The sequence below is a fragment of the Diabrotica virgifera genome, chromosome 6 (assembly GCF_917563875.1).
Source record: "Diabrotica virgifera virgifera chromosome 6, PGI_DIABVI_V3a".
NCBI classification, from domain to species: Eukaryota; Metazoa; Arthropoda; class Insecta; order Coleoptera; family Chrysomelidae; genus Diabrotica; species Diabrotica virgifera.
In genome coordinates this window covers 141,865,724-141,877,861 of record NC_065448.1, presented here as the reverse complement: position 1 = coordinate 141,877,861, position 12,138 = coordinate 141,865,724, and the positions used below count along the sequence as shown (strand labels likewise).

At 30.0% G+C, this 12,138-nt stretch overlaps 1 protein-coding gene across 2 annotated transcripts; it reads left to right on the top strand.

The window, feature by feature from the left end:
• Positions 1 to 1,635: 1,635 nt before the first annotated feature.
• LOC126886349 (gastrula zinc finger protein XlCGF71.1-like) lies at positions 1,636 to 10,708 on the top strand. Of its 2 annotated transcripts, none has more exons than XM_050653236.1 (2): positions 1,636 to 2,225; positions 9,237 to 10,708. In XM_050653236.1, the coding sequence occupies exon 2, from the start codon at positions 9,404 to 9,406 to the stop codon at positions 10,160 to 10,162; it is 759 nt and encodes a 252-aa protein (XP_050509193.1). In that variant the 5' UTR covers positions 1,636 to 2,225; positions 9,237 to 9,403; the 3' UTR covers positions 10,163 to 10,708. The 2 variants fall into 2 exon arrangements, with proteins under 2 accessions (XP_050509193.1, XP_050509194.1); XM_050653237.1 differs by lacking the exon at positions 1,636 to 2,225 and adding an exon at positions 8,864 to 8,987.
• The last annotated feature ends 1,430 nt before the right edge of the window (positions 10,709 to 12,138 follow it).

The window sequence follows — 12,138 nt, the reverse complement described above, 5'->3', positions numbered from 1 at the left end:
GATAACATTATATACTCACGGACAAAAATATTGTATATGCATTAGGAAAGAAATTTTTTGTGCTGTTATCCTTAGTCCCCTGTATCTGAAGAATAGGATTTCTTTTCCGAATGCGATGTTTTAAAGTATCATATAAATGCTATAATCGGATTTAAATCTGATCTGGGCTTTATGCTGGCCATTCTTCTTCTTATTTTAGTGCATATTCGTTTCGAATATTGGCGATCATTCTGGCTATAATTATTTTATTAACTGATGCTTTAAATATGTAGATTAGTTGTTGTTGTGAAGAACCATTTCCTCAGGTTCTTTAACCATGATATTCTTCTTCTCCCAATTCCTCGCTTTCCGAATACTTTACCTTGAAGGATTACCTTCAGTAATCTGTATTTAGTGCCGTTTCTCACTATGTGTCCGAGATATTCTAACTTTCTCCTTTTAATGGTATACATTATACATCACCTGTCTTTATTTCCCCACTTCTCGTAATACGGTCTCGTTGGTTATCTTGTCCGTCCATGATATCCTTAGGATTCGCCTGTATAGCCACATCTCGAAGGCTTCAAGTTTTTTCTCCATTACTTCAGTGAGTGTCCAGGATTCAACTCCGTAATATAATATTGAGAAGATATAACATCGCACGATGTTATGCTGGCCAATATGTATAATTTTTAAATTTAATCTCATTCGAGTAAGTCTTCACTATGCTAGCGACATGAAGACGTGCATTAACACCAATATGGCTTTCAAATGGCAAACAATGATCTTCTTAAATGTTTTGAACGTACATATCAGTTAACAGTCTCCTAATCACCTCCACGTGTTCGCTATGTCCTTTCAAAGCAATACCTCTCCGTAGCACTATGCCGCCACAACCAAAACTAACGCTCTGTATGAAGTTACAACTGACATACTGTTCGCCAACTCTTCTGTAGACGAAGTATTGTAAATATTGCTACCATATGATGAACGGTATGCCAGATGTAACCTCATACAGAGTGTTAATTTTGGTGGGGACTGTGATGTATGTAAATAGGTAGTATTCGGAACGCACTCAAGTTGGTAATATTGTAAGAGTGACGTGACAGTGACAAGGACAGTGAAACGGAAATAAAACCATTCTGAATCTAGACACGATAGATACAAGTTGTTTCATTATAACCTGTCCTCCAAAGTTAACCTAGGAACCCTACCACGTGTTACATTATAACATTACATGGTGCCGAACAAGATCGAATACGTTAAGAAAAGATATATTCAAACCTACAAAAAAGCGCTAAGAAAATCTCTTAGAGATGGTAAAGATACATATTTAACATTGCTACAACTTAGAAATACACCAATTGATTCAAATTTACCATCACCATCTCAACTTTTAATGTCACGAGTACTTAGAACTCAGATTCCCACCACTGACAAAATTCTAAAACCAAAATTATGTAATTCTAAAATAGTAATCAGCGATTTTCAGAAAAGACAAAACAGTCAAAAAGCTTATTATGATAGAGGGACAATAAATTTAAAACCGCTTAAAAATAATGAAAAAGTTTATATTAAAGATAAAAACAAATTGAGAGAAGGTCTTATCACACATAAATTAAGAGATAAAACCTACTCGATTAAATTAAGAGATTCCGAGTCAGAAATTGCAAGAAATAGACAATTTTTAGTTCGCATTCCTGCAACTTCTGACGATGAACATTCAGATAACGAATCTGAAACTAGTGAGTCACAAAATTTTGAAAGTGTCTCTGATAACCATTCTGATCATCACTCTCCAATAAACTTACCTCCACAAACCTCTTCAGGTCGAATTGTTAAAAAACCTGATAGACTAGATTTATAAGTAATTTTATTATAAAATAAAAGGGGGTAAAGGGTGAATGAAACAATTGTGGAAATTTATAAATGTTTATTTAAAGATTTGTTAAAGAAAGTTATGTTTATTTTGTCATTATAAAAAGAGGGGGATGTGATGTATGTAAATAGGTAGTATTCGGAACGCACTCAAGTTGGTAATATTGTAAGAGTGACGTGACAGTGACAAGGACAGTGAAACGGAAATAAAACCATTCTGAATCTAGACACGATAGATACAAGTTGTTTCATTATAACCTGTGCTCCAAAGTTAACCTAGGAACCCTACCACGTGTTACATTATAACATTACAGGGACAGCATAGTGCTATGGAGTGGTATTTCCTGAAAACGAGATACCGAACTTGTGTAGGTGATTGGGTGAATGACAGCTGATATGTACATTAAAAACATTTTAGAAGATCATATTTAGTCCAAGTAATGAAGCTTAAAATAGGACAAAACCTCGCAATTTTTACAGAATGGATCAATTTGCTTAAAAATTTGAGAATAAGTAGTGGATAGTCCAAGGATCAAAATCTATATCATGCCGAGAGGCGCTTTTACCATGGGGGTGGTTGCCACCCCATCTCGGGGGTGGAAATTTTTTGTTATACTTTAATCACAAAAGTTGGTAAAACGTTCATTATAAGCAAAAAATGTTCTATACATTTTTTTGATAAAATTGATAGTGTTGGATTTATTCGCTATCGAAAGTGTTAGTTTTATATCGAAAAAATAAATGTTTTTAATAAGTTTTCTGCTAATAACTCCAAAAGTTTTCGATTTATCAAAAAAACTTTACTTAACAAAAATGTACCTTTTGAAAAAATAAACAAAACTAATTTTTAAAATTTTCTTTAGGACCAATAGTAATCGAGCTATACTTTATTATATCTTGGCTCTTCTTCGTTAAATGCTAAATATTGTAGTTCCAAAGTCAAAAGACGGGAAAACTATGCATTTTTCGAGGAAAACTTGTTTGAACTAATTTAAAGCACTTAAAAATATCTATCACTAGAAATAAAAAAAGTCTCTAGCTCAAAAATTAACTGACTTATAATGAACAGAATGTTAGCCCCCATTTTTTCAGCGAAAAAGTGATCGCAAGCAACCCTCTAATCACCAGCCCAATTAAAATTAGTCATTAACCTTATTTGGTCTTTTTTACTTATGTATTATTAATAGCTTCTAGAAGTTTGACCGGCTTGTAATGATTAGTTTTTAAATAAATGGAGTTAAAAACCGAATAACGAATTTTTGTAGTTTGGAAAAAAATGGCCTCTTCTTCAGAATAGCAAAATTAACATCAGAGATAGAAAAAAAATGTTTAAATATGAAATTGTAGCTGATTTAATTCCCAAGAACCTGGTTTACAAAAATTTTTTCTACGGCAAAAATTGAGTGAGCTGTTGACAATTAAAACTTGTAATAACATGCAAAAACCACCTTTACCAACCCTTTCAAAGTCACCTCTTTTTGCGACTGAGGATTTTAAAAAGATTTAATATAAATAAGCTTATAGACCTTGTAAAAACCTACAAAATTATATTTTTATCAAACTTTCTAAGATAAAAATAAAAAAGTTACGGTTAAAAAATCAATATATTTTTTTTTTTGAAAAAAAGAGGAGAAATCCAATTGGAAGCATAATAATGTAAGTTAGCGGTGTTTTTGGTCATTGGCCTTATTCATTCTTATTTATTTATGTATTATAAATTAGATTCTAGAAGTTTGACTGGTATAGAATAATTAGTTTTTAAAAAACTGAAGTTAAAAGCGAATAACGAATTTTTGTAGTTTGGTAAAAAATGCCATTTTCTTCAGAATAGAAAGATTAGCGTCAGAAATACGAAAAAATGTTTCGATATAAAATTGTAGGTTATTTAATTTTCATGAACTTGGTTTGAAAAAAAATTTTCTACGGCAAAAATTGTGTGAATCGAAATATCGAACAACATTGATTTTTTTCTATACAAAACTAACACTTTCGATAGCGAATAAATCGAAAACTATTAATTTTATCAAAAAAATGTATAGAACAGTTTTTGCTTAGAATGAATGTTTTTATCAACTTTTGCGGTCAAAATATAATAAAAAAATTTCACTACTCATTCTCAAATTTTCAAGCAAATCGATCCATTCTGTAAAAATTGCGAGGTGAAAAGCTTCGGTTCCTGGACTAATTTTGCCATTTGCCAGCCATATTAGATAACAAATTCGTGTTAATGCACCATGACGCAGGTCTTATCTTGGTAGAACAGTGAATACTTACCTTGATGATTGATGAGATTCAATCTAAAAATTATATTGGCCACCATATAGCCCATCTCAAATTTAAATCCAATTATACCATTTATATGATAGGTACTTCAAAACATCACATTCGGAAAAGACATCCTATTCCTGTGACACTGGGGGCTGCACAACAAGTTTTATTTCATACGTTAATTTCAAAATATGCAATATTTTTGTCCGCGAGTGCATAAATTTTTATGACAAAAAAAAATGTTTTAAAAAAATGTTGCATTATTTTCCGAAATACAGCACATTTAATGAAAACCAACTCTTATTGCCCAATTTTTGTAAAATGGAGTGAATGTAAAATTGCAAACATTTTCTTACACCATAATAGACAATTTCAACTACCTATTCCCAAATTTTCATCCTTTATTTTTTTTGGGTCATATTGTTCTTTGATCGGGCTATACCACCGGATGCGTTCTGGATAATTCTAGTGAAGTGGTGACTTACCGCCAGTGTTCTGCGTGTATGATTCACGTTGAAGTTTTGAGTGCCAAGTATCTACATACATTACGTATTTTTTATGGGAAATAAGCCACAATTTTACTAAAAAATTAATTTATTAACGTTTCGAAGCCCAAATCGGGTTTCGTTGTCAAAATACAAAATACTATTAAAATAAAACCAACATGTTGTTGCTAAGTAAAAAAATTCTTCTAATAATTTATTTAATCTGACTCATTTATATTGGCAATTCAGGCGTATATTATACATTTTAAAGTAGAAGACTTTAAAATGATATCGCCAATATTTATGAGTTGCGTTCCTGGGACGACTTTACTATGTAAATTATTAAAACATTTATTATGTAAATTATTAAAATTATTATGTAAACACATCATCTACATATCTCCACAGTATGGTGGAGATATGTAGATGATGTGTTTTCAATATGGCCTCATAGATCAGAATTGTTGGATACATTCCTGAATATTATAAACGATCAAGAAGAGACAATAAAATTTACAATGGAAAAGGAATACAATAACACTTTGCCTTTCCTCGATGTTTTAGTCTCAAAGAAGGATACTGGATATGAGACTCAAGTGTATAGAAAACCAACACACACCAACAGATATCTCAATTACAAATCAAATCACAACATCAACGTTAAAAAGGGAATCATTAAATCCTTATATGATAGAGCCAAAATTACTTGTTCTAACGAAAATTCATTTTTAGAAGAAAAACAATTGTTAACATCTGTTTTATTAAAAAATGATTATCCTTTATCGTTTATAAATAAGGAATTGACAAGATTAGATCGAATGGAACAGAACAACTTAGAACGGGATCCTACAACATTCACAAGAAATAATACGAGAAAAATAACAATACCATATATAAAAGGACTATCCGAGAAACTTAAAACGATAGGAAATAAATTCAACATTTCAACAACATTCAAAACAACAAACACATTGAGATCTATTCTATCTAAAACTAAACCTAACAATGAACAAGAAAGAACAAAGAATTGCATTTATAGAATACCTTGTGAATCCGAACAATTTTATTTAGGTGAAACATCAAGACCATTAAACGTTAGAATAAGTGAACATCAGTCTTATATTAAAAACAGAGAATTTGATAGATCTCAGATATGTCAACACGCATGGGATAATGAACATAGAGTTCAGTGGAGAGATTCAAGTATAGTCCTGAAAGAATCAGATAGTAAAAAGAGAAAAATCAAAGAAGCGGCTCTAATTATGCTAAATGAAACCAATTGTGTCGCAAATTTCTCGGTAGAATGCAGTAAGATGTGGTTACCCATACTGAAAGAGGAAGTCAATAGAAAGAAAATACCACGATTAGTAAGTCAATAACATATCGAGTTAGTACAAATTTTATATTTTAGTATTACTTATTGTATATCTATGTAATATTAATATTATTTATAATTTAAACATATTAAAGTCAGAATTTGGTATTAGTTTTTTGAAGGTAGATTAAATGTAAGACCAAATACTTACGATGTCGGGATAGTATCACGAGGTTTTTCCTGGTTTTCCCTCGTGATTTACTATGGAATCTCTAACGCGAGAATTTTACTGTCATCGTTGCATTTGGTTGTCTTTTTAAAGACAGATCACATGCTATGATTTTTTTTGCGACGGATATTCTTGAGTTGGGATTGATTTCATGTAATCGAATGAACTATCTTTTAGTAAAGTCGTCCCAGGAACGCAACTCATAAATATTGGCGATATCATTTTAAAGTCTTCTACTTTAAAATGTATAATATACGTCTGAATTGCCAATATAAATGAGTCAGATTAAATAAATTATTAGAAGAATTTTTTTATTTAGCAACAACATGTTGGTTTTATTTTAATAGTATTTTGTATTTTGACAACGAAACCCGATTTGGGCTTCGAAACGTTAATAAATTCATTTTTTAGTAAAATTGTGGCTTATTTCCCATAAAAAATACGTAGTTATAAAAATGCCACAAGGAAATAGCTTCAGAACAATATCTACATACAGTTGAGTCCATGGCTCTTTACCCGTGCGTCATTAATACCTGGCGTGATAGAACACATACTTTTTATCTATAATAGCGTCATTGTCTTCCACGCATGAAACTAAAGAAAAATCAGCTATTACCGCCTATTATTAAGTAATAACACACGTTATTTTTATGAACGCTGTAGACTCCATGCATCAAAAAAATATAGGTACAAAAAAGACGCTTGGGGACGTTTTCAGATTTTACAACTTTTACGTACCTACACTTTGTGACGTTTCTGATTTGTTTACTTGTAGCTGTCAGTTTGTTGGATTTTTTGCTGGTTTTTGTCCTGTTTTTGCATTTTGAAGTTATTTATATTACACAAACACTGACAAACAGTTGTTTTCACAACTAATTTTATATTGGAGTTTGAAATCTTATGGTAAGTGTATTTTATTTTGCCATTAATTTACATACAAAGTTAACCTCATTTATACAGTTAAGGAATGGTTTTGTGTAAGTTTCCACAACAGTGAAAGAAATGATTTACTTATATTTAAAAAAAATATTTATATATTTATTAATCACTGATATTAAAAGAAAAAATGATTAACCATTTTCAATTTCGTCGCAAAACGAAAATACAGCCGCACCATTAGTCTTTTGAATTTAAAAGAATTTATTAAGCTACCTACTACAAATATAGCTGTAATTCTGTACCAGAATTTTAAAGCAAAACTAACAATTTACATTATATTTATTTGATAACGTTAAATTTTAAAATATAATCCGTGATCGGGGCAGTAGCCACTTTCTGTCACTTGCTGTTGCGTGGAGTAAATTTCCGACTTGTTTCGTATGCTTTAAATGATGACGCACGGGTAAAGACTCAACTGTAGTAATCCTTATAGTCATATTCTATGTAATCGTTATATTCTACTTATACAGTATGTCCCTGTAAGTTGTATCCATATGGAAAACTTTTTTATTATTAATTTTACGAAAAAAAGTTATTCTTTATAAAAAGCTCTGCATGGTCCAAAACCTAAGATTTAACCATCAAATATAATTTTTTTTGAATATTATACGGGGTATGTCAAAAAGTTTGAATTTCACTCAAGAGTAAAGTAGCTTTATTTTTCACAATATTGAAAATTGCTATTATGAACAGTTGTTTGGAATTAAAAACTGTATTCTAGTATGCAATTACATCCTTCTAATTAAATTTTTTTTTTAAATTATGGATAACTAACATTATTTTCAGTTATTTTAATTCAGATAACTCTTTTATTATTAATTTTACGAAAAAAAGTGATTCTTAATAAAAAGTTCTGCATGGTCTAAAATCTAAAATACAACCATCTTTTGTCAAATTTTATCAATTTTATACGAGGTATATCAAAAAATATGAATTTCGCTCAAGAGTAAAATACGTTTATTTTTCACAATATCGAAAATTGTTATTATGAAAAGTTATTTAGAATTAAAAACTATGTTTCAGTATGTAATTACGTCCTTCTAATTGAAATATTCTGAACTATAAAGGTACTTTACTTTTGATCTAAATTTATCTTTTTTGACATACCTCGTATAAAATTGATAAAATTTGATATAAGATGGTTGTATTTTAAGTTTTAGACCATCCAGAATTTTTTATTAAGAATCACTTTTTTCGTAAAATTAATAATAAAAGGGTTATCAGAATTGAAATAACGAAAAAATAATGATAGTTATCCATAATTTCTCAAAAAAAAATTTTTTTCAATTAGAAGGATGTAATTGCATATTAGAATATAGTTTTTAATTCCAAACAACTTTTCATAATAGCAATTTCCAATATTACGAAAAATAAAGCTACTTTACTCTTGAGTGAAATTCAAACTTTTTGACATACCTCGTATAATATTAAAAAAATTTGATATTTGATGGTTAAATCTTGGGTTTTGGACCATGCAGAGCTTTTTATAAAGAATAACTTTTTTTCGTAAAATTAATAATAAAAAAGTTTTCCATATGGATACAACTTACAGGGACATACTGTATATACCTTATCTATGGTTATAGTTATTATATCTTTTTCTTGAATTGGGTTGTAATGGGTGAAGCTGAAGTAAATTTTGTTTAAACGAGCGATATCTTTTATTGTCATAGCATTTAATTTACTATTTATATTGGGATTTAACTACAATTTTAGTTTAACCTTGATTTATTTTTGATGATTCCACTTCGAAAATCATTGGCTAATACAAAAAATTCTAATTAATTTTATCTGACTCATATTGACAATTCATACATATTTGAAATAAGTAGTAGTGAAGGCTCTACTTTACTGACCCTTTAAAGTGAAGGTTCTCACGCGGATTCTGCCAAAGGTGAGTGTTGGGAGAAGCGGCCTTTGAGTCCACCATAATTTGAGTGTTAAAAAATTTTGCAATATCTCCGATTCTAGAAGATATAGAACCTTTTTTTTAAACCGACGAAATCTTTACTGGAAAATTTTAATTGCTCCCAAAAATCGGAAAATACTGGAAAGATCACAATTTCTATATTTACCTTCTGCCGAATTACTATTTTTGTGTTAATCCTTTCCTTGCTATTTTAATAGATAACTATGATTTTAGGTTTCAAATGTGAAGATGGACACACTGGTGAAAATAACGACTTACATAATCATGTTATAAATAACCAATTGAACCAATGTACAGCTGACGTTAGGAAAGTGAATACTGTTAAAAACCCTTTTGAGTGTCAAAATGTTAAAAATTATAAAGACAAGATAAGAAGACATATGATAGAGCAGCACATTAAAGAAAAATCTGTTACTAATGAAACCTGTTCGAAACAGAGTAAAAAAGTTTACACGAGTATACACTCTTCTGAAAAACATTTTACATGTGAAGTTTGCAATAGACAATATGTATCAAATGGTAATCTAAAACAACATATGATAATTCACACTGGGAAAAAACCATTCGAATGTGAAATATGCACAAAACAGTTTACACAACTTTCTAATTTAAAAGTTCATATGAGAAGGCACATTGGTGAAAAACCTTTTGAATGTCAAGTATGCACAAAACAGTGTTTAACAAAAGGTCACTTAAAAAGACATATGGCGGTGCATACTGGTGTTAAGCCATTTGGATGTGAAATATGCACAAAACAGTTTGTAACACACAATGAGTTAAAAATACATATGGTGGTGCATACTGGTGTAAAACCATTTGGATGTGAAATATGCACAAAACAGTTTAGACGAACTGCTGACTTAAAATCTCATATGAGAAAGCATACTGGTGTAAAACCATATGCATGTGAAATGTGCACAAAACAGTTTGCACGAAGTGCTAACTTAAAATTGCATATGAGAACGCACACTGAAAAACTATTTGGATGTGAAATATGCACAAAACAGTTTGCACGAAGTACTGACTTAAAAAGACATACGATGATGCATACTGGTGAAAAACCATTTGGATGTGAAATTTGCACCAAATCGTTTTCGCGAAGTTCTGATTTAAAAATACATTTGAGAATGCATCCTTGAGAGGATCAATTTGTGAAATTTGCAGAAAACTGTTTATTGTAGCAAATATAGATGTAAAAAGATGCAGCGGTTCTCAAGAGTCATGTACCACATAAAGTTTCTTTTATTCTGTTTGGTACCACCTATATTTTTAGATTGTATTATCAAGACAGTTACTAAGTACTACTATTTTAATTTTTTGTGCGTTTTGTGTACCACCGCAAATAATGGTATGTACCACCAGTGGTACATGTACCACTGGTACATTGAGAACCGCTGCTCTAGGATCTATAGTCGATTCGCTTTTCTGAGACTCAACTGTCTAGTGACGTTAGTCATTTATTTTTTGGTAAATTCAGTTGTCATTATCAGACCTGACTGAAAATTACTACACAACCACACGTAATTGCTCTTAGCCAATATTATTAATAATAAACATACATTTTTTTTATTTGTAATTGGCTTTGGCATAAACCAATTTAGACCAGGCCGCATCTGTAAAAATATTAGTACATTTGGACGTTGAGAGGTGACTCAAATTTTTTTGCAGAAATTGCTTGAAAATAACTCAAACAATAATTTTTGAGTTATCCTCCCACGCAAAAAGGTCCGGAACATTGTTTAAATAATCAAAATGTCAAAAAATTAAGGAAAAATTCGATTTTTTTCTTCGTTTTTTTTTTATTATAACTTTAAAAGTATTCATTTCCGAGAAAAGTTGTACTGACATAAAAGTTGCGTAATTAAATTACCTACAATATAGAATTGGTTAAAAATTTTAAAAATAGTCACCCTTGTTGCAAAATAGCAATAATTGCGAAAAAATCATAAAAAACAAGTATTCGCATTTTACGTTTTCCAACCATTTATACTACACTTAGGACCTTTATATTTTACCCAGAAAAACTTTATGATATAATGAAATAATACTGTGAATTTCATTAAGATCGGGTCAATAGATTTTGCAATCCAGCTTTCGCAAAAAATCATTTTTTCAAAATGTTACAAGACTGGAAATAAAGCAGACAGCAAGTTGAATTTCTTTTTGCATATAGAATACCGTACCTTTCATTTTCAATTTTTAAAATTAAAATCGGTTAACTACCACGGCGCCAGGAATTTTTTTTTAAATAAACATTAATTTTATTGGTGCTACGCGCAGGACAGCGGATAGTTTGCTCTGATTGGGAATTCCAATGACCTTTGATAATGATTGATACATTTTAATTTTTAGTACATTTCGATATAAATAAATAAATTTGTTTATTGCAAAATAAAAATACATACTCTGTCCTTTGAAATAACACTTTCTTTAGCAAAAACTTTCATTGTTCATATATTTTAACTTGGAGAATAAAAGTTTATTATTTTTAAACATATGCAATTGTTTAAATAATATTTCACAAAAAATAATAAAATTATTTTGATTTTTTTGGAATTAAAATATTAAAATACAACAAAATATAGAGTAAGAAAATAATATAGTAGATAAAGATTGGAAGAAATTTTGGTGGAAATCAACTTGTGTGAATCGAACACCGCTGTCCTGCGCGTAGCACCAAAAGTTAATGTTTATTTAAAAAAATTCCTGACGCCATGGTAGTTAATCGATTTTAATTTTGCAAATTTCAAATGAAAGGTACAGTACACTTCTATACGCAAAAAAATCAACTTGCTATCTGCTTTATTTTCAGTCCAGCAACATTTTGAAAAAATGAATTTTTTTTGCGAAAGCTGGATTGCAAAATTTATTTTGCAAAATCTATTGAACCGATCTTAATGAAATTTACACTATTGTTTTACTGTATCATACAGTTTTTCTGGGTAAAATATGAAGGTTCTAAGTGTAGCATAAATGGTTGAAAAACGTAAAATGAGAATACTTGTTTTTTATGGTTTTTTCGCAATTTTTGCTATTTTGCAACAAGGGTGACTATTTTTTAAATTATTAACCAATTCTGTATTGTAGGAAATATAGTTACGCAACTTTTATGTTA

Bases quoted from the DNA above. Each gene is read 5' to 3' on its own strand.
- LOC126886349 (XM_050653236.1), top strand. From the start codon at position 9,404: ATGATAGAGCAGCACATTAAAGAAAAATCTGTTACTAATGAAACCTGT.